Raw genomic sequence first — 19,481 nt, forward strand, 5'->3', positions numbered from 1 at the left:
TTTTGATTAGTGCCACTAGATTTTAAAAATCGACTACTTATTTTTGTTTTAGAAAATGCATTACATGACGGAGTTATCTAACTACGTAGATTGGGGTATGTATATAAGTGTGATGATATACATACTACCTCCAGGTCAGAGGCCATGCATGACACAATGGAAGGCCGGTGCCGGAGCAGTCTTTTTAACATGGATGAACCTAATACTTTACTTCCGGAGGTGAATATTATATTATGTAAATTCTTTATTTCTGTTTGTGATATAACCCGCCGCCTTTAATTATATATGTTAATATACATATATATGTGTGCAGTGTTTAACTGTAATGTATTGCATCACAATGTACATTGTGCAATTTCTAACTGTAATGTATTCCATTACAATGTACAATGTGTAGTGTCTACTGTAATGTATTGCATCACAATGTACAATGTGTAGTGTCTAACTGTAATGTATTGCATCACAATGTACAATGTGTAGTGTCTAACTGTAATGTATTGCATCACAATGTACAATGTGCAGTGTCTAACTGTAATGTATTCCATCACAATGTACAATGTGCAGTGTCTAACTGTAATGTATTGCATCACAATGTACAATGTGCAGTGTCTAACTGTAATGTATTCCCACCCGATCCTGTCAGAATCACACTCTTCAAGCGCACATGTGTCTACGAGTTCACGCCATTCAACAGTGTGACCCCGTCCATATACACTGTGATGTATACGGGAAATATCACACTTTTCGAAGGACTGACCCCATCGAGTGTGTACGCCATGTATACGGGAAATATCACACTTCTCAAAGGACTGACCCCATCCAATGTAAACCCCGATATACGGGAAAATGTCACACTTTTTGAAGGACTGACCCCATCCAATGTACGCCATGTATACGGGAAATATCACACTTCTCAAAGGACTGACCCCATCCGATGTAAACCCCGATATACGGGAAAAAGTCACACTTTTTGAAGGACTGACCCCATTCAATGTACACCATGTATACAGGAAATACCACACTTTATGAAGGACTGACCTCATCCAATGTACGCCATGTATACGGGAAATACCACACTTTTTAAAGGACTGACCCCATTCAATGTTCGCCACGTATACGGGAAGTATCACACTTTTCAAAGGACTGATCCCATCCAATCACCCTACATAAGGGAAATATCACACTTTATGAAGGACTGACCCCATCCAATCACCCTACATACGGGAAATATCACACTTTTCAAAGGACTGATCCCATCGAACGTACGCCATGTATACGGGAAATATCACAGTTTTCAAAGAACTGACCCCATCCAATCACCCTACATACGGCAAATATCACACTTTTTGAAGGAATGGGCCCATCCAATCACCCTATATACGGGAAATATCACACTTTTCAAAGGACTGACCCCCATCCAATCACCCTATATACGGAAAATATCACACTTTTTGAAGGGCTGACCCCATCCAATGTACGCCACGTATACGGGAAATATCACACTTTATGAAGGACTGACCCCATCCAATCACCCTACATACGGGAAATATCACACTTTTCAAAGGACTGATCCCATCGAACGTACGCCATGTATACGGGAAATATCACACTTTTCAAAGAACTGACCCCAATCCAATCACCCTACATACGGGAAATATCACACTTTTCAAAGGACTGACCCCATCCAATCATGATCACCCTATAGAAATGCATGTACAGTGGTGCGCGTCTTAGCAACGTGGAACGTCTAGTGACGTAGCTGCGCCCCCGAGGATACGAGAAATATCACATTTTTTGAAGGAATGACCCCAACCAATGCACGCCATGTATACGGGAAATATCACACTTTTTGAATATTACATGGTATATTGCCCACCAAGTGGATACTACATATGTGTTTATCACATCTCACTGCTGTTACGCTTGCTGTGATTGGTTGAGACTCGGTCACATGACATTGAATAAAAATGGATATTACATGGTATATTGCCCGCCAAGTGGATATTACATGGGTATATCACATGGAAGACGTAACTGAAACTATTGCGCAACGATACTGCGCATAACAAATTGTCGTTCGCTGCACTGGTGCTGCCCCGCTCGCTGTTGTTGTTTTTTTTCGGGGTAGCTTTCAAGTTTTGAAGGAACTTCAGCCATCCGAAATAGACAACGATCGTGCTCGAATGGATATTAAGTAAGATACTTTGTTTTGATGTTTAGGGTATTTTTTATATCAAACAAACATGTACGGCAAAGCTGCCACTGAAACGTCGCAGCCGGGGTCGCAGCGGCGCGTTCTACGCTGTGAGAATTTCTACACGTTCCACGCCGATGCTAACCGAAAACGATCTAAAGCTGTGTGACTTGTGAATAGAAGGTGTAGTACTTTAGTGAGAAAGTAATTTCCGTCCCTTCCACGGCACTGACATTTTTATCTGGAGAGTGATCAAATAACTTGCGTTTGAGAATTTCGCAATTCATTTCAAAAATGTTATTCTCGATAAATTAAGTGATTCACACTGCTGAAACACGGTTATAACACGGTCATGGCCGAAAATAACATTTACTGGATGTATTTCGCAGTTTTTTTTCCAGCAAACATTGTATGTATGTTATTGAGTAATGTGAAACTTGTTATAATACATAAAATAAAATATTGCATACTTCAAATATAAGTGTCGTTATTTTGCGGGAGAGTGAGTGTGAGTGATATAAGTTCCATGGCATTGTGCGTGGTTGATGTCTGTTCGATGTCATAAAATAAATAACACATGATTATTCGGGCAATATCGCGATTTGTTGTCTGCCCTCGGGCTGTTGATCATGACCATAATCTTGATGATGACCACCATCCCTTGGGCAGGCAACAAATCGTGATATTACCCTCAAAAGCATGTGTTATTATTTAATTATCACATCTCACTGCTGTTACGCATGCTGTGATTGGTTGAGACTCGGCCATGGAATAAAAATGGATATTACATGGTATATTGCGCCGAACTCCGCACAGTTCGATGCGCGTTACTTATCATCACTGCACAAAGCAGCTTTGCATAGAACTCATTTGCATATTCGAATATGTTCGAACTACAAGACCCTGTCGGTTAACAAAGTTATGCGTAAGTCACTCGGTTACTTTAATCACTTTATTAAGAGGTTTCACGCCCTGACTCTAAATAAAATGTTCAGTTATTTATACAAAATATACATGACTTGCGTTAGAAAATTACAATCCTTTCCTACGTGCCAAAGCACTAGTTTCTACTATAAATGACTAACTTTATAAACTTACTAGAACATGTGTGTTCTATCGCTGTTAGACGCGCAAAATCGAACCCGTTCAAGCCAGAAATAGTATTGATATATTCACCAGAATACAAGATGAACGGAAATGTTAGGAAACTTTTTTCAGTTAAATTAGTCTTTAATGTTTCTTTCCTAACTATATACGATAACAGAACGTTTTTTCTTCCAAGTTTTAGTGTATCACGTGCGCCATTTCACTACAGTAACATTACCTTGCAAAACATAGTCCGCGATAAAATGGTTCGTATTTGCGTTTTTACTGAGGTCTGACATTAAATAGTTCGGATGTCACATACGTTTTTTCCCACTTTTTGTAGTACGTTTTCAGATCTAACAGGTACAAGAAAATGTCTGTGCGTAGTGAGGTGATTGGCCACAAGTTTGAATCTGGGCAAATCGATTTCGTCCAGTCAAGAAGACACTTGGTACCGTTATTGAAAGCGTCTTGACTTGAATTGTAATGTAGTAAACCACTGAAAAATAGCGTTTTTCTGATCTCTACTCGGATCGAGCTGAATTGTCTCACGCAAAACGAAAGGCCCGGTTTCCATGGGAAACAAGATGGCGGCACCCATGATGTAAATACGGAAGTGAGAACTCTCTCAACCGCACGCCAGATAAGTGCGTTACGAACATAATCGATCGATATGAATTGTTACCAGCCCCAACATTATTCATGCCGTTTCCGCATTATTATACTGTTCATGTTTGTCATTGTACATACGTGCCACTTGATATATGTTTATGACCGACGCTAGATGTAACCGTTATCGTTATAGCCAATATAAACATTTGTTTATTTTACGTCTTTGTGATTGAAGACAGCGGCCTCAACTTCAAGAAGTAAACCTGTGCAGCGGAAGCTATGTCCGTTTTTCTGCCAGAATTCAAGTTATCTACAACACCTGGACATGCTGCAGAGTTTGTATTCAACGTCCCTGTGTGACTAATGCCAGCTATCGCGTATCAGTTAAACAGTTCAACGTACACATGAGTGAACTCTTGTATTGCTGATGTGAACTCTTATTTTATTACAACTGTATTGGGGTAATATCTTTTATTGAAAAAGAATATCTACCATCACTGTTGAACGTTAATACATTGTTAATGCATGCATTGATTATTTGCCTGCTTTTGAGTGTCTTGCATGTGTGTGTCCTGCACTAACAATTTGAACCATATAAATTAATTATTTTGTCTACCCATAGTTTGCTCTATTGCTAGCCGTGGGGCATTGTTCTTGGAACAAAGGGTAACATAAGCATTTCTACGCCGATGCTAACCAAAAACGCTTTAAGCTGTATTACTTGTGAATAGCAGGTGTGGTACGTTTGCGAGAAATTAATTTCAGTCACTTCAACGGCACTAGCAAGTGGTCAAATAACTTGAGTTAGAAAATGGTTACAAAAAAGACTATCCTTAGCTTAAAATAACATTTACTTTGTGTATTTTGTAGTTTTTTCAGCAAACAATGTATGGGGGGCAAGGGGGGATAGCTGGTAAAGGTTACAGAAAATAAAAAAGGCATTTTATGTTTTTACAGGCAATAAAATGAAAGTTCCATTTACATTAAAAATAGGTTTTTACACTTTACAAATAAAGCAAATACCTAATTACATTTTACTTTTATAATATATTTGATAATTTGTGTTTAAGAGTCAAAAATAAGATCTTTTTACAAATTCTGGACAAATAAAATAACTTGCCCATGTCTACAAATTTACGTTTTTTTTTATTTAAATTACATTATTACGAAAATAAAAACAATTGATTACAGATTACGAAAATACCCATTGCCGACCCTCATGTATGTATGCTATTGAGTAATGTGAAACTTGTTACCCTATATATAAAATATGTTTTTGAAATTCAGTCCCTCACCCCCTTGGTTATTATACTATAAAATAAAATATTGCATACTTCTATATATGTGTTGTTATTTTGTGGGAGAGTGGCTGTGAGTGATGTATGCTCAATGTGATAAAATAAATAACACATCGTCATTCGGGCAATATCAATTTCTCAGGCTGTTGGTCAAGACCATAATATTGATGATGCCTTCGGCTCTGGCATCATAAATATTATGGTCATGACCACCATCCCTTGGGCAGGCAACAAATCGTGATATTACCCTCACAAACATGTGTTATTATTTAAATATCACACTTTATGAAGAACTGACCCCATTCAATGTACAACCCTATATACAGGAAATATCACACTTTCTGTTGGGATGACTTCATTCAATGACTGGAGTCATTAATTAGCATTCTGCGTTCTATTCTTCTGCCCTCTATCGGTGATCATTGATAACTGAGATTTCATGTAATGTGTGAAAGATGTGATCTGAACGTATGCTGCAAAATTTCATCAAAATTAATCATAATTAAATGTGTATAGCTCATTAGTTGGTGTAGAAATAGCCAAAAAATAATTCCAGACAAAGCCAATCTCTCAATGAATGGAAAATTATTTGGCCGTTTTCATAGTTTTCTTCAATATTTCACAGCTAGGACATTGTGGGTCTAACACGAATGCAGCATCATCTTAGCTCATTCATCTTCCGTCTATTGAGCTAAAATTAAATTTATACCACATTCCACACTTGTTGCATAAGTTAATCTTTAGATTTGTTTTTTTTTTTGCAAAATAAAATGGTGAAGATGGGCTAGTTATAATAATAATAACATTTTATTATATTCTAGAAATAATTTGTTCCTATTGGTAAATAGCAATATGATGATAAATTAAAAAGTTTAAAAAAAATGAAGAAATAAAATAGAACGATACTGTTAACATATTTCGTGGCAATGCACACCAGATGACCCTTTCACGCAAAAGAGTGATAGTAATTTTTGATTTTGCCATTTAAATCAGTAGTATTTGTGATAGATGTGAGGAATTCATTCTAATATATTTTATATTTGCATTATATTTTGATAAAATTTAATTTGTATGCAAAATTCAATTTCTTTTATTATGAGTCAATGTTTTAGTGCACTTGATCGATTTTGGCATGGAAAATAGTAAACTACTTTATAGTGTTAATAAACTTTTAATAGTGAACTAGTCAAATAAACATGAATACACATAAAAAAAAGTAAATTCTGGTATCAACAAGAACAATGATTAATTATTGAAATTTTCCATTGCTATCCAAGATGACTGATTTCTTGGATAGCCAAGCCATTTCACAAAGGCCATTTTCTCCCCATCCACCATTTTTGTTTTTATTATTCTCTCTACTTCATATACATCTGGAAGTGAATAAGACAAGAAAGAAATTTTGTGTCATGGTGAGTGATTAACATTTTTTTCATTAATCTGCGTCAATGTTGTGTAGTATATATATGATTATATATTTAACTGGTAGACCTTCCAGAAAGTATTAAACTATTCATATGCATGCACCTATCATTTTTAACCCAAGTTTTGATTATTACATTCAATAGGATGTATGCAATCTAAAACAAGTTTTTATTGAGATATATGAAACAATTCAACGCTAAACTAATCATGTCATTTAACAATCTGATGAGTGATACTTGAGATATCTGGTAAACAGCTAAAACTTTTTAATCAACCGGTATACTAATGCATGACTGAGTAGTTTCCATCAATCAGATAGCATGATTTGTGAATAATCTATATTGCAAGGCGTTTCAAATATGAGCCGTTATGTGACAGGTGGAGCACAAAATTTCCTTGGAATCCATTGAGATACTAGTATCAAATTGGTAAAGCAATGCAAAAAGTAGTAATAATTAAAATAAAGAATTTCAAGTGTAATTTTGAATCCTTATAATAATTACCTTCATTTTTTTCATTCTTCATTTTTTTCTCCCTCTTCGCACCACCTATTTCAAAACAACGTCAAGTAAGGGGAAATATAATATTAAAATTGGAAAGAAAGCTTAGAAACGCCCGTGTGCTGTGAGTTAAAATAGGTAATATTAAAAATTAAAATTAGCATTTAAACAAGATGGCTCGCAGCTGCTATTTGAAAAATTGGGTACACATTATACTGGGTATATAAGTTCGTTGTGAGGATAAGTTAGATGCAATCAGAATTACACAACTGAAAGCTTTGTCAATATGGCGAGCTTGTTCTGAAACATGGTTAAGTAGCTATCCAATCAAAGACATGAATTCATGCTTTGGGTCACACATGGTATTCACACATAGTAGCGATGAATTTCAACCTTTCAAATAACATGAAAAGAGTGTACGACACCCAAGGCAGTCTTTCAGATAAATAACGTAAATCTGATTTGTTTAGATGTCAGAAAGTAAGTAATAAATATCCATGGTTATCAACTCTAAACATTCAGCAGTGTTCACATTTTACATTTTATTGAGATGCAATAATTGAGATATTGATGGAAAAAGCTTAATTAGTATGAAATAATATCAATCCAAAAGTAATTGGTCTTAAGCATTGTTCTCAGCACCTTTGCACTAGCACCTATGTACTATATTCCATTGAAATACAATAATAGGTTCTTTGCATCAGGGGTTGAAAATGACTATATATGCAAATTAGTTAATTAATATGCACAGATTCCAATCAAAAACTAATCAGATCTGTTCATTGTCTAGATCATCTATATACTAAGTTGTATTGAAATTGTTTTTTGGGGTAATGATGGAATACGCATATATACACACGACCACACAGAAAGCAAAAACTTTCATTGTGTCAATAGGGTCAATAAATACTGTATTTGCTCTGTCAAATTCAACTCCAATAGATGCGCATATAAACCAAAAATCGCTTTCATTGTATAACTGAATCATAATATATTACTTATTTTGACCTTAATATAATTACATGATCAGTAGTAATTCACTTTAAGAGCATATACTGGTAGTACAAATAGAGCAAATACGATACATAGATGGTTTTCAAAAGAAATTAAATATAGGCCAATGGTATGAACATAATGATTACTAATACATTAATGACAGCAAAATGATTTTCTCTGGGAATTAATTTTGATACCTGTACACTAACAACCAGGAAGCTCCATTGAAGGTCGTTTACACTAAATATCCTGTTTCTGTGCCCTTATGTTTATGACTTTAAGTATGGGCATAACAATGATCAAGTTAAAATTTCATTTTTCCATGAATTGTTGACTTTTATACACAAAATATCCTTGACCTTTTATCATTGAGGATGTGCTGCCTATGAGAAAGAAACCACTAAGGTTTGGCTTGAACTCTATCCAATCCAACTATTCAATTGTATACATGAAAAGCATAAATACAATATATTACTTCATGTGAGAATAATATTTGGCAATCACCACTCACCAAATTTAGTCCTTTTTCTCCCTGAAAAAATAACAAAACCTGATATCATTGTCCTGCAAACACAGAAATACTTCCACATTATTAATGGATGTAGTTTTAGAATAATCTATAGATATAAAGCTCATCATTCTTTATTCTCATGTCGGTTTGTAACAAATTCTTTCTCTTAATTATTTTACAAGAACATTATTTCACCATATGCTTACCGACAGATCTGCTTGACTTCACTTTAGAAGCAACACCTTAATAAATAAGAGAATACTTGACAATGTGCAAATTTAGTATACATAATACATTTTTATAGTTGTATTTCTCAAAAAAGTGGAAACTGAACGAATAGATTTTTGTTTCAGTGCCAAATTAAAAAAGATGTGTAAATTGGCATGTGTAATTTTTGGTCAATATTTTTAACTATGAACGAACATTATGTCAATTTAAATAATATTATTATACATCTGTCACTGTTACAGCGTGCCTTAATTTTGAAGTATTTTAATCCTACCATATAAATATGGAATGACTGAGCATGTAAGCATTCTCTAATAATCAAAACAAACATGGCTGCCACTAAGGTTTGACCGGACTGCACACAAAGAAGTTTGCTGATCCTGTTATAAACTTTGTGGATTTCGGCATTCCCATGTATCCTTGGAAGAAAAAGATGTATAATATTAAGGTTATTACGCGGATACCTCAAAGTATGCATTCAGACAGTATGCTGTTGCATTGACCTCTGCTGCGTGTCTCTCAATACTTCCACTGTACTGTCTTTGTGCATACTTTGAGGTATCCTCGTAATAACCTCATAGTGTCCTCAACTCACTTATATTCTCTGTTGAAATCCCAGCTTCAATGTTGGCAAATATCTGCTCTGCTATTCAATAGAAAAATTTAAAATGTATTTAGTTTAAACAATAAATATACTACAGTATTTTCTCTATTAAATGTGCATGCACTTATGTAAATGAACAAGCAGCCTATCGGTTGAGATAGCTCAACTGACAGCAATGCATTTTTCAATTAAAGAACTGAAGATATCATTAGAAAATGAACAAATCTGAGAGAAGTTTACCTGAGGTACCTACATGTATATGTATAGTATTAAAGCAATCTGACTTGCTGTTTTTAACAAGAAGTCGAAAATATCATCTTTTTCCCAAAAATGACAAAAATATTCATCAAAATTAGAGAATTAAAGATATCATTACAAAATGAACAAATCTGAGAGAGGTCCACATGTAGTACCTATATACGTAATATCAAAGCAATCTGATATTGTGGTTGTGAACAAGAAGTCAAAAATATCACTTTTTATGAAAAATGCCAAAAATATTCATCAAAATTGAAGATATCATCAAATGAAAAAATCTGTGAGAGGTCTACCGGTCATACCCAGGGTTTTTTTTAAACAAGGGAACAGGGGCACAGCGCCCTCATGTCATGGCCATGTGCCCCTTACCCTGGGGAGCAGAGCCATAGAATGCTCCATTTTAACTTAGAATTATCAAAAACTCCACACCCTATTAGAGAAAACCTATCTCCCCCACTTGGTGGGGCCACTGAATTGCAGTGCTCCCTCTTGCAGTTTTTTTCTAGAAAAAACCCTGGTACCTAAATATAATATCTAAGCAATCGAACTTGCGGTTCCCAACAAGAAGGGGAAATTATTCCTTTTTACCAAAAATGATAAAAATGTTCATCAAAATTAAAGAATTAAAGATATCGTCATAAAATGAACAAATCTGAGAGAGGTCTGTCCAAGGTACATATACATCAAGTATTAAAGCAATAAGGTTTGTAGCATTATTAAAACAAAATGTCTTACCGGTAACACTCATTTTAAAAATAATCTGCAGCAGGTGACATAAAGTTTGAATAATGTATTAAGTTTCAACAAAATACATTCAAATGTGGATTTTGGATGGTTTTTATCACAAACTGATCACAGTCCAAGGGCTTAAAAATTGGGTTCCATCCATCCCCTGCAGTATCTCAAAAGTTCATGACCTGATTCTCCCCAAACTTGATACATGCTTTAAATTTCATTATGTCACAATCCAATTCAGGATGGTCCAGCGGCAACCATTTTGTTTTATGAAATTTTTGCACATTTTGGCTTATATCTCAGATTCACGAAGACTAAATTAATTAGATTCACATACAATTCTAGGACGTAAAGAAAAGTGAATTTATATTGCAATCCAATTCAAGATGGTGACCTAGAAGCCATTTTGTTTCTTTGACCATTTTAGTTTATATCTCAAATTCACGCTATCCAATTAGGTTTACTAAAAGCTCAAAACAATTAGTAATTGAAGTAAATTTGTATAAATGTATGCTTGTATCTAAGCTTCTAATGTGCTGAATAAATTATGCAAATAATTGTTTACCTGTTGGTATTACTCCACTTCCATTTGACATCTGCTGTGGTTCTGATAAAATAATTATAGTCAAAGATTAAATTTATTTTTTTACTAAAAGCTCAAAACAATTAGTAATTGAAGTAAATTTGTATAAATGTATACTTGTATCTAAGCTTATAATGTGCTGAATAAATTATGCAAATAATTGTTTACCTGTTGGTATTACTCCACTTCCATTTGACATCTGCTGTGGTTCTGATAAAATAATTATAGTCAAAGATTAAATTTATTTTTTTTACTAAAAGCTCAAAACAATTAGTAATTGAAGTAAATTTGTATAAATGTATACTTGTATTTAAGCTTCTAATGTGCTGAATAAATTATGCAAATAATTGTTTATCTGTTGGTATTACTCCACTTCCATTTGACATCTGCTGTGGTTCTGATAAAATAATTATAGTCAAAGATTAAATTTATTTTTTTACTAAAAGCTCAAAACAATTAGTAATTGAAGTAAATTTGTATAAATGTATACTTGTATCTAAGCTTATAATGTGCTGAATAAATTATGCAAATAATTATTTACCTGTTGGTATTACTCCACTTCCATTTGACATCTGCTGTGGTTCTGATAAAATAATTATAGTCAAAGATTAAATTTGTTCACTAAAAGCTCAAAACAATTAGTAATTGAAGTAAATTTGTATAAATGTATATTTTTGTCTAAGCTTATAATGTGCTGAATAAATTATGCAAATAATTGTTTACCTGTTGGTATTACTCCACTTCCATTTGACATCTGCTGTGGTTCTGATAAAATAATTATAGTCAAAGATTAAATTTGTTCACTAAAAGCTCAAAACAATTAGTAATTGAAGTAAATTTGTAAATTTATGCAAAACATATATTGTTTACCTGTTGGTGTCACTCCACTTGCACTTGATGGTGCTATTCTTCTGCCTAGAGAAACAATTTATATTTCATTAATATATCAGAGGTTGTATCACAATATATTAAAAAAGAACAAAAATTGAAAATGAAACACAGTCACAGCCAAAAAGATCATTTAAAAATTATTAGCTGAATACCAGTCACCCCCCCCCCAAAAAAAGGGTTGATTATGAGAATTATGCAATTGCAGAAAAGTAACTTTTATAAATGTGTCATTTAGTTTGTGCACATGGTTAGTATCATTGTAGATTACGTCAATAGACTGGTGTTCTTACTGGTGGTTTGGCGGCAGATACAACTCTAACTGATTCACAAAACAAATGCGTGTACATACGTATGGCATGTGTAATCTCTGTGTGAAGTCTAACTATAATCAGCCAAGTCATGTATGGTTCTTGAGATATCAGTGGAACAGACACACACACACACAGACACACTAACTGCAAAGACTCCCTTTTTGTGCTTCGCACACAGGAGTAAAAAATGTACATACTGTATTTTTGCTTGGATTTAATTTTCGCTATTTTCACTGAAAGAATAATTCAGTGGAAATAAAATCCAGTGAATATACCATTGTTCCTATATTTTACATTCAATTTGTCAAAAATCAGTAAAAATAAATTCCCTACAAAACACCCCAAAAGTCTAGTCAGTGGAAATTTATTCCAGTTAAAATAAAAGTATTTTCAAGTACATTGGATGAACAAGGATGATGAATAATATGAATTGCTCCACTCCAATAATATAAATAGACAAATAATCTTTGCTGACAGCGGAGCCAAAAAAAGACATGCCTGTTTCAACTGGTGTGAGCACTGATCAGAAACATAAATATTTGTTGGGTCCTATCTAACTAAACTCACTTATCTAATTAAATTCACTTACTTTTAATGAAGCTGTCAAACTGCATCTGTATATCATTATCATTATTTGCAAACATGATACCCAGATCTGTGCCAGTTGTGAACAAACCATTGCAATTGGTTCCAAGGACAAATACCTCTGTGTCTAAGGATTGTAGTAAGGCACACTAAGAATACAAACAAGTTGACAACAGTATCTGACATTGGATGCTCAATCTATTTTGTTGAACATCATTTGAAATAACATATGAAACATGAATTAATCTTGTGGTGAATTCCTCCATTCAAATTCCATAGCTTTTGTAATTAAAATTGTCATGATAAGTTGGAAAATTGCTATCTTAGTCCCAATTTTTTTATGTATTGATATACCGGTTCAAAATAGTTTTTGTTTCATATCTTTAATATCTCCACAAATTCAAAACTCTCATATTTTGGTTAATAACTAGCAAAAATGTACTTTGGAGTTAAGTTTCCCTATTTGCAAATATGGTAATTAGAGTCAGTATGCTTTTATATCATTTCACCATGTATACATACAATAACATTTTATTGTATTTTTAATATCTGTATTTCTTGTTATTGTGTTGTTGTTGTTGTTTTTTTGTGTATGATTATTGACCATGGTTAATGTATTTCCAATTCATTAATTTGAGTCAAATAAAATATACTATACTACTATACTATAAAAAGAATACAATGAATTTTCCATGTGCCTAAAAAAAAGATCTTACATTTTCTTCAAGCAACTACAATCTGAATTCTATAACTAGAATTTGTATTAATTCAATATTAATGTAATTCTATTTTGAAAACAATATCTTTGCATGTTTTTTTCTCCTAAGTTTTATAACGACAAACAAAGCCTTTTAACTCAGTGATACTGTGCTCACACATGTACCAAAAAGCCTTCTAACTCAGTGATACTGTGCTCACACATGTACCAAAAAGCCTTCTAACTCAGTGATACTGTGCTCACACATGTACCAAAAAGCCTTCTAACTCAGTGATACTGTGCTCACACATGTACCAAAAAGCCTTCTAACTCAGTGATACTGTGCTCACACATGTACCAAAAAGCCTTCTAACTCAGTGATACTGTGCTCACACATGTACCAAAAAGCCTTCTAACTCAGTGATACTGTGTTCACACATGTACCAAAAAGCCTTCTAACTCAGTGATACTGTGCTCACACATGTACCAAAAAGCCTTCTAACTCAGTGATACTGTGCTCACACATGTACCAAAAAGCCTTCTAACTCAGTGATACTGTGCTCACACATGTACCAAAAAGCCTGTTTGGAGACCAGCTTTATAGTGAAGCCAGCGTTGAAACACATATGAACAAGTCATTGAAAATGACACAGTCCCCGTTAAATTTTTGAAAGTTCTCTTTGTGCTCGTCATGTTAAAGTTGAGGGTTTGTCACGAGCGTGTCCCTGAAACTTGAGTCCCAATTGGCAAATACCAACAGATTGTTCATTTACATCAACACGTGTTGCATGACGACTTCTTCGGTTTAAGACATAGATCACAAGTGAAGGTAAAAAAATTGAGGTGCATGTCTATGTTACTGCACTTGCTTGCAGTCTGTTGCGATTCCGATGAAAATTCTTGAAAAATAAATATAAATTGTGTAAACGAGAAAGTCATGTGACCGCAAAATCCCAACAGACTTGCCAACAGTGTAAGCTCCCTCACATTACCAGCCAGATTCGGGCTTGTGTTCAGTAGGGGTTCTATGGCAGATTCAATATGACATAGAAGATAACAGCTATAAATAGCTCACTATTTTCTTAATTTCTAGACAGGTAAGATAATTTGATGAATGTTCTACTTACAATACTGTTAATTTCCGAAAACTTCTGCTTAATCATCTTTTGTTTTTGTTTAGATGTAAAGGTTCTTGTATCAAAATTCTTCAATTTGCCAGCCTTCTCCCTGTAATTATGTTTGTCTTCAGCTGACAAGCTCTTCCATTGTGCTCCCCATGTACAAAAGACATGTGGAGCAGATATATTGGGGTCTGTAGGAAAATAATTGCCAATATCAATATATATTACCTGTGGTATAATAAGAACTGTATCCAAAAATACAAGTAAACAATTATATGGTCACATCATGCCTTTAAAAAGAAAAACAGATGCGAACACATTAGTTCAGCCAGCATAATGGGTTTAAATATGAATTTGGCAGATTTCAGCATGGTTGTAACTATTACATAATACTTATATGATATAAAACAGATGTGATCAAAATTCACATCTGGTATTTTCAGATGTCAGCTAATATACTAATATGTTTATGTTCGGCTAAATGTGAAACAGGCTATTGTCTAAGGCCAGTCCAAATTTTCTGTTTGTTTTAAAAACAAATTTTTGCTTTCTCACAGTAAAAACATCATGTTGGCATCAAACATTCTTATTTCTTTGGAATGTAGATTTGTTACATCAGAAGTTTCCAACATGGGGGACCAATGTCATTGGGTTCTAAATTACAATTGAGTAATCACATTTTGGGCAATCAGTTCACTTTTAGGTTCTGCTACATGTACTCATGGGGTTTATAGTTCCATGATGTACTGTATATAGACTACCATTAAAACATACAGTCAGAGTTTCACAATACCATATGTAAATTTTATAAGTTATGCTTACCATGATTTCTTTCACTAGCAAATACATTATATGCTGATGGACCTTTTTTGTATGATATTTTGTTTCTTTTATATGTCCTTCCTATTTTTTTTCTTTTATGATTTCCAATCCAGTTCTGTAGGGAAAATAAATGCAGTGATGCGTTTTTGAACCACTGGTCCCCATTAACGAAAACACCCAAAATGAAGAAAAAAAAATATTTGCGTATTCCAAACATGTGTACATCACTCTATTAGTAATACATGTGCTTACACAATGGAGAAGTGTGTATAATAACTTTAAAACAATATGCAATTGTAATATTGTATCCTTACCATACAGCACCTACTGATGGTGCAGTTGTGTAATAAAGTTATTATTATTATTATTGGCCAATTATTTAAAAAAATACAATATACCGAATTAAATGAGAACAAAGGGGTTTTATTTTTGTAATAGATATTTTCTTTATGTATTACCACTTTGCAGGGGGCATTGGCAATCAATGAATGCAATTTAGTGGCCCTGAAATCTAGAGAACTTGACTTGAAAGTAACTACAAGTACCGGGGTATTATATAACTTAGCACATTCTGTTTTATACCCTTCTATCAGTTTTATGATATTATTAATGTAAACGTTATACCTTTATCACAGTAACATCCAAGCAAAGCTCAATACTTGCTTGGGCGATCAGCTCCTGACAGTCCTTGCCCTTTCCATTCATTCCGTTGTCAAAATACCCTTCTAATACTTCCAATTTTGACGAGGATATGCATGTTCTAGAATTCTGGAAAAGTTAGAATAACAATCATAGCATGAAATCCAAGATTTCACTACTGCCCTGGGTGCAATTAACTCCCCGTTTTTTATCGGCTTAGCCCAACACGCGCGTGTCAGACGTGTGTTCCAGCTCATTTTGGGGAGTGGTACAAAGACGTATTTTACAAATGTAAGCGATGATCGCCCCTCGCCATTTGACTGACGGCGCCGAGTTTATGTATCTGCGCGAATCGCTCGGCCTAGATAAAACACTGTAATTTGGTGGAACATTTAGCCTATATTGAAGTATTTTTTATCACTTTGAACCAAATGGTCATAATTTCTTATTAGACACTGGTCCAGATCAAAATTTTAGAAAAGTCTGTGAATGTTGACGAAAGTTTATTTTGGCGCTCAATGGTTAGCAGAAATGATATTGCAGGGATATTCCCAGACACGGAAAAGTTTTTTGAAATAAAAAATACTACGAAAACACATATACACTCACCTTCGCGTTGTTGCGGTTCGTGTCAGTCATCATTAGTTCAAAATTCAGAATATACGATTAAAAATTGAACTTCCCGCCGATTGGACTAACAGCTGACTATATTAACGAGGGCGCTGTTTTGCGCAAGGTCATGTAAACATCGCAAGTAAATACTAGCATCTTATCGCTTTCAAATTAGCACAGGAAACGAACAGCTTGTCACTTTATTACCCGGAATATGCCATATGTCCAATTTATGGTTTCGTCACTAGAAGGGGGAAAGAGCAACTTCTCTTATACCCAGTGGGTGTTCCAAAGTCACACACATAGACACGTAACGCATTTGGTGTTACAACAAGTTTTACGTCGTGCCTTTTTGTGTGTCACATGAGACGGAGGTCGATTCGTCCCAAATCACATTCGTCCCAAAGTCGATTAGTTCTATTTATTTTTTGTATACGCCCAATAAGATTCGAACAAGAAACTGTATCATATCGAGTTCACGCACTCATCGTACACATGACAGTACCCCGAAGACGTTTATTGTATCCCACTTTGTAATACCGTAATACGTCAATCGTCAAATGAGTTATTCATACTGATTCATATTTCGAGATTATAGTGTAGTTACGTGTCAGTAACTAGTAAACAAGGTTGGCCGAACCCACACCTCTTTGTACACCAACATAGAAATCAACATCACCATGCTCGAGATTGTAAGGCCGACTAAAGGAAATGGGACGAAAGTGTATTGGGCGAATATGAATTGGGACGGAACTACTAGTACTATAGACAGTAGGGATATACTTGTATGGTTGTACACCACGGTGGACCTTACCCTCGATTTTATATGAATGTGATGCTAAAATCTAAGTCCCGGCCGGTACTAGTATATAATACTAGTATATAATTGTTTGTCAATTACGGAGGATTACCATTCTTTACGTTATGATTGGCACAGGGAAGTCAACTTGTAACTAATATATCTGTTATACAATAATAATATTGATATCAAGCTTGTATTTGTATCGAGATATGTATATCTCATGCAAAATTCACACGAAAATTATATGCGTCACTTATGCTACATGGATATTGGAATACCGGTGCATTAAATAAAAGAGTAAAACAAAAAAACAACACGAGTTGAATAACTATGTTTTATATAAGCTAAATCTGGAGAGCACGTAATGTTATAATGACATGACAAATATGCAGACAACTAGTGGGGAAATTACACTTTCTGGAAATAACTGTACCCAAAATCGTATTTTTCGGAGACCCCGATCAAATTCTAAAATTGCATCAACTCACAAAGCTGCACTTCAACGTTCTGATTGGAATTTATCAATGTTCATATATCGAATCCATATCCTCTTTGTCTTTAAGAGAGCAAAATTGTACGCACCTGTTCCAATATTCTGTAGTAAATTGCGCCATGTATATCCCGTTCAATATATGGTTCTTCCTATAATAACGTACACATGTGCATCAATGTATTTAAATGCAAGCGACTAAGAAACAGTTTTCTAGTATAACGTCCATTAGAATGTCTGATATTGTAACATATATTCCTAGAAGCAGTCCTCCCAATTTGTCGATCTTTGTCTTACACAGTTTTCTAGCAAATACCAAATCCTCAATAAAAACAGTAGGATGGGTCAAATAAACATTATTCTATCCATGGTATGAAAAGTGAAAATACTCAAGTTTACCTAAGTTACTGCAAATGATGGTTTTGAAGTACAAAATAAATATTCAAGTTGCAAACTTGGGCGATGGCGCTGATTGGAATTGAAATCCTCATATTACAGCAGTAATTTATTGTTTGTGGTGACCGACTCAGAAAATAACTGTGTTTGATGTATACCTCAAATTATATTATGGTACGCACATTTACCTGATTGTATGACACAGACGTTTTTTTCTCTTATTTGTATATATTGTGTAAAATTTCAGTCAGAAAGGTATTTTTTCTAAAAAAATATAACTCACAACCAGAAATGGTAACGACAAGCCGCATCAATTTATCATTTGCAAAAATACGTATTATATACCATTTTAAAAAAGGGTATTTCAAAAATAATATCGACAGCTACTTCAGTGTAAATGTGATATGAGGTTCATATTACGCCTGTCTTTATTGTGCATTCTACCTCCATTCCGAGATTATAATCTGTTTCATGAAGTGTACTTAAATTAAAAAAAAAAGTATATATGTGTGTTTGCGTATTGGGAAAAATGCACGTGGTTTGCTGTCTGATTTATTCCAGAATACCTCGATCACATGTTAAATTCACATCTGATTTTTTGAGATATCAGAAATTGGGCTATCAATATGCATATTTTCCAGGGCCGTAGCTAGCTTTTTTTTCACTAGGGGGAAGCAAATGTATTTGCGTATAAATGTATAAAGGAGTAGAAGTGTGCAGTTGCGCCATAAGTTAATGGCTATGGGGGTGGGGTGGGGGGTGTATCTATTTTTTGCAATAAAATCATCTTGATATATTTTATGAATATATACAAAACACGGGATATTGCAGTATGAACTTTAAAACCTGAAACACTTTTGTTCTATCTTCATATATAAGCAACTGTTTTACATTAATGTACAGGACTGATTAATACAATTGATAGTTGTACAATACACAGTTTATGTTTACAACTTTGGCGATAGCATATTAAAAATATTATATTATTATAATAAATCAAATCAAATAAATAACTTCTGGGGATGGAATGATGTAAAACAAAATTCAATCTGAAATACTTGAAGGTAACGTTTGACCGGCTGTGC

General features: G+C 34.2%; 2 protein-coding genes across 5 annotated transcripts; both read right to left on the reverse strand.

Moving 5' to 3' along the window:
- Positions 1-6,341: 6,341 nt before the first annotated feature.
- Positions 6,342-11,051, reverse strand: LOC144345058 (uncharacterized). Of its 4 annotated transcripts, none has more exons than XM_085499740.1 (6): positions 11,013-11,051; positions 9,446-9,493; positions 8,829-8,864; positions 8,623-8,643; positions 7,119-7,163; positions 6,342-6,563 (listed from the first exon to the last, which is right to left on the reverse strand). In XM_085499740.1, the coding sequence occupies exons 1-6, from the start codon at positions 11,041-11,043 to the stop codon at positions 6,436-6,438; spliced, it is 309 nt and encodes a 102-aa protein (XP_085355866.1). In that variant the 5' UTR covers positions 11,044-11,051; the 3' UTR covers positions 6,342-6,435. The 4 variants fall into 4 exon arrangements, with proteins under 4 accessions (XP_085355866.1, XP_085355865.1, XP_085355867.1 ...); XM_085499739.1 differs by having other exon boundaries at positions 9,446-9,496; XM_085499741.1 differs by lacking the exon at positions 11,013-11,051 and adding an exon at positions 10,448-10,626.
- Positions 11,052-11,850: 799 nt separating this feature from the next.
- Positions 11,851-16,745, reverse strand: LOC146750401 (uncharacterized). Its single transcript, XM_085496552.1, has 6 exons — positions 16,706-16,745; positions 16,082-16,225; positions 15,458-15,572; positions 14,642-14,826; positions 12,822-12,966; positions 11,851-11,945 (listed from the first exon to the last, which is right to left on the reverse strand). Exons 1-6 carry the CDS (start codon positions 16,736-16,738, stop codon positions 11,851-11,853), a joined length of 717 nt encoding a protein of 238 aa, XP_085352678.1. The 5' UTR covers positions 16,739-16,745.
- Between the last annotated feature and the right edge of the window lie 2,736 nt (positions 16,746-19,481).

This window comes from Saccoglossus kowalevskii, chromosome 1 (assembly GCF_978046115.1).
Source record: "Saccoglossus kowalevskii chromosome 1, keSacKowa6.1, whole genome shotgun sequence".
Taxonomy (NCBI): domain Eukaryota; kingdom Metazoa; phylum Hemichordata; class Enteropneusta; family Harrimaniidae; genus Saccoglossus; species Saccoglossus kowalevskii.